Raw genomic sequence first — 1,547 nt, forward strand, 5'->3', positions numbered from 1 at the left:
TCGCACTTGGAATGCCTGTTCAGTGCAGCAAAAACGTTTCATTGGCGCTGAAACTGGCTAACGGTACAATTGGCTACATTGTTGCGATCCAGCCTTCTCCCACCGCTGTAGTTCAAGATATTAATTGCGCAGATTTCGTGAGGTGAGTCCACTCGGAGCCACCTGAGATAGTATTTATGCGGTTGCGAGATCACGACAATTCCATCTTTGAAGATCTCCCTGGCTGCGTAGTGCCATTATGTCCCTGGAAACAGGACAGTATCCAGCTCCAACTTCCTGACTGAAGTTTTGCTGTGATCATTTCGCAAATACCTCTGGTGCCTGCATTTTCTTTGACAAGCAAAAAATGCCAAGACCTGACCGTGCAAGAATGATTCTTGCCCCGCTCCGCCATTCTACCAGAAAATCACCACAGAAGTCGTCATTTTACGTGGCGGTGACCAGAGTCACCACTATGTCTGAGCTGATTATTACCGAGGAGTTGACTCTTGAATATCTTAGATATTTCAAGCCGGAGGCCGCTGCTCTTGCAGAGACAGAGAGACTGCTGCAGTTGGAACTCTCGCAGCTTTAGTATTCCTTTGCTTTCTTGTATTTCGGCATTTACCTCTTCAAGCAGCGTGGTCATTGAACCTTTAGATATCGGTAAAAAAAAAAAACACAACACAATTTGTTTTTACTTCGAGTTCGTTTGTGTTTTCTCCTTCATCAAAGCAACCATAGGCCTTTCACCGAAAACGTAGTGAAAGGCGGTGGGTTTAATATTCGTATGTCGCGACAATTGAAGGAATTTATTAGTGAGGGCTTCAATGCTGCTCCTTTCCGTTTCTCCTTCAGTGCGTTGTTCAAAAACATTTTTGCAACTGGCCTCGCTGTCCCCAACTCTACATGATCTTTCAGCCCCCCAAAAATCCTCCATTTCACGACGTTACTCTGTTGATTTCCCAAGATGGTCCGGCGCTCCAAGAAGTGTCCGAAGTGCAAGAAGTGCTTCGCCACGCACGGGAACATGAAGCGCCACCAGGACAAGGTGAACGCCTGTGGGGCGCAATTTGTGAAACAGCGGAAGGAGGTGGCGAAGCGAAAGAAGTCGTACCGTAACAGGTACGACTACCTCTAGCGTGTGGGCCGTCTACACGAGTACCAAGGACCACCACCTCCCTTAATCGAGACACCACCAACGACTAAGCCCCCACATCGTCGATCGACTCGTCAAATGTCGTCCCAACCGTCATCGGCACCGTCACAGCCAACGTTCACTATTACGCGGATGAGCACGAAGTCGACGATTTGGATGATTTCTACTAATTCAAATTTTGGTTTCTATAACATTAATATAGAATTCTTTTTTTGTCTTGTCAACGCAATATTCAAGTTGTACCAAAAAAATTATAAAACAAATTCGATTTTTATAAATATTCCTAAGTTTATTTTTCAAAATTATGCACCATTTAGGTGCTGAAATTATACTTTCTATTGCTGAAAATTTACGATTCGTGTCTGAAAGCTATCCATTTTCTGCTGAATATCTAGTCTAATGCTGACAA

The 1,547-nt window shown here is 44.5% G+C and overlaps 2 protein-coding genes across 2 annotated transcripts; both read left to right on the forward strand.

The window, feature by feature from the left end:
- Positions 1–11: 11 nt before the first annotated feature.
- Positions 12–574, forward strand: PPTG_24901 (hypothetical protein; the record flags this gene model as incomplete). Its single annotated transcript, XM_008918878.1, has 2 exons — positions 12–142; positions 502–574. 2 exons carry the CDS (start codon positions 12–14, stop codon positions 572–574), a joined length of 204 nt encoding a protein of 67 aa, XP_008917126.1.
- A 375-nt stretch (positions 575–949) lies between these two features.
- On the forward strand, positions 950–1,274 carry PPTG_20211 (hypothetical protein; the record flags this gene model as incomplete). Its single annotated transcript, XM_008918879.1, has 2 exons — positions 950–1,104; positions 1,172–1,274. 2 exons carry the CDS (start codon positions 950–952, stop codon positions 1,272–1,274), a joined length of 258 nt encoding a protein of 85 aa, XP_008917127.1.
- Between the last annotated feature and the right edge of the window lie 273 nt (positions 1,275–1,547).

This window comes from Phytophthora parasitica, assembly GCF_000247585.1.
Source record: "Phytophthora parasitica INRA-310 unplaced genomic scaffold supercont2.349, whole genome shotgun sequence".
Classification (NCBI taxonomy): Eukaryota; Oomycota; class Peronosporomycetes; order Peronosporales; family Peronosporaceae; genus Phytophthora; species Phytophthora nicotianae.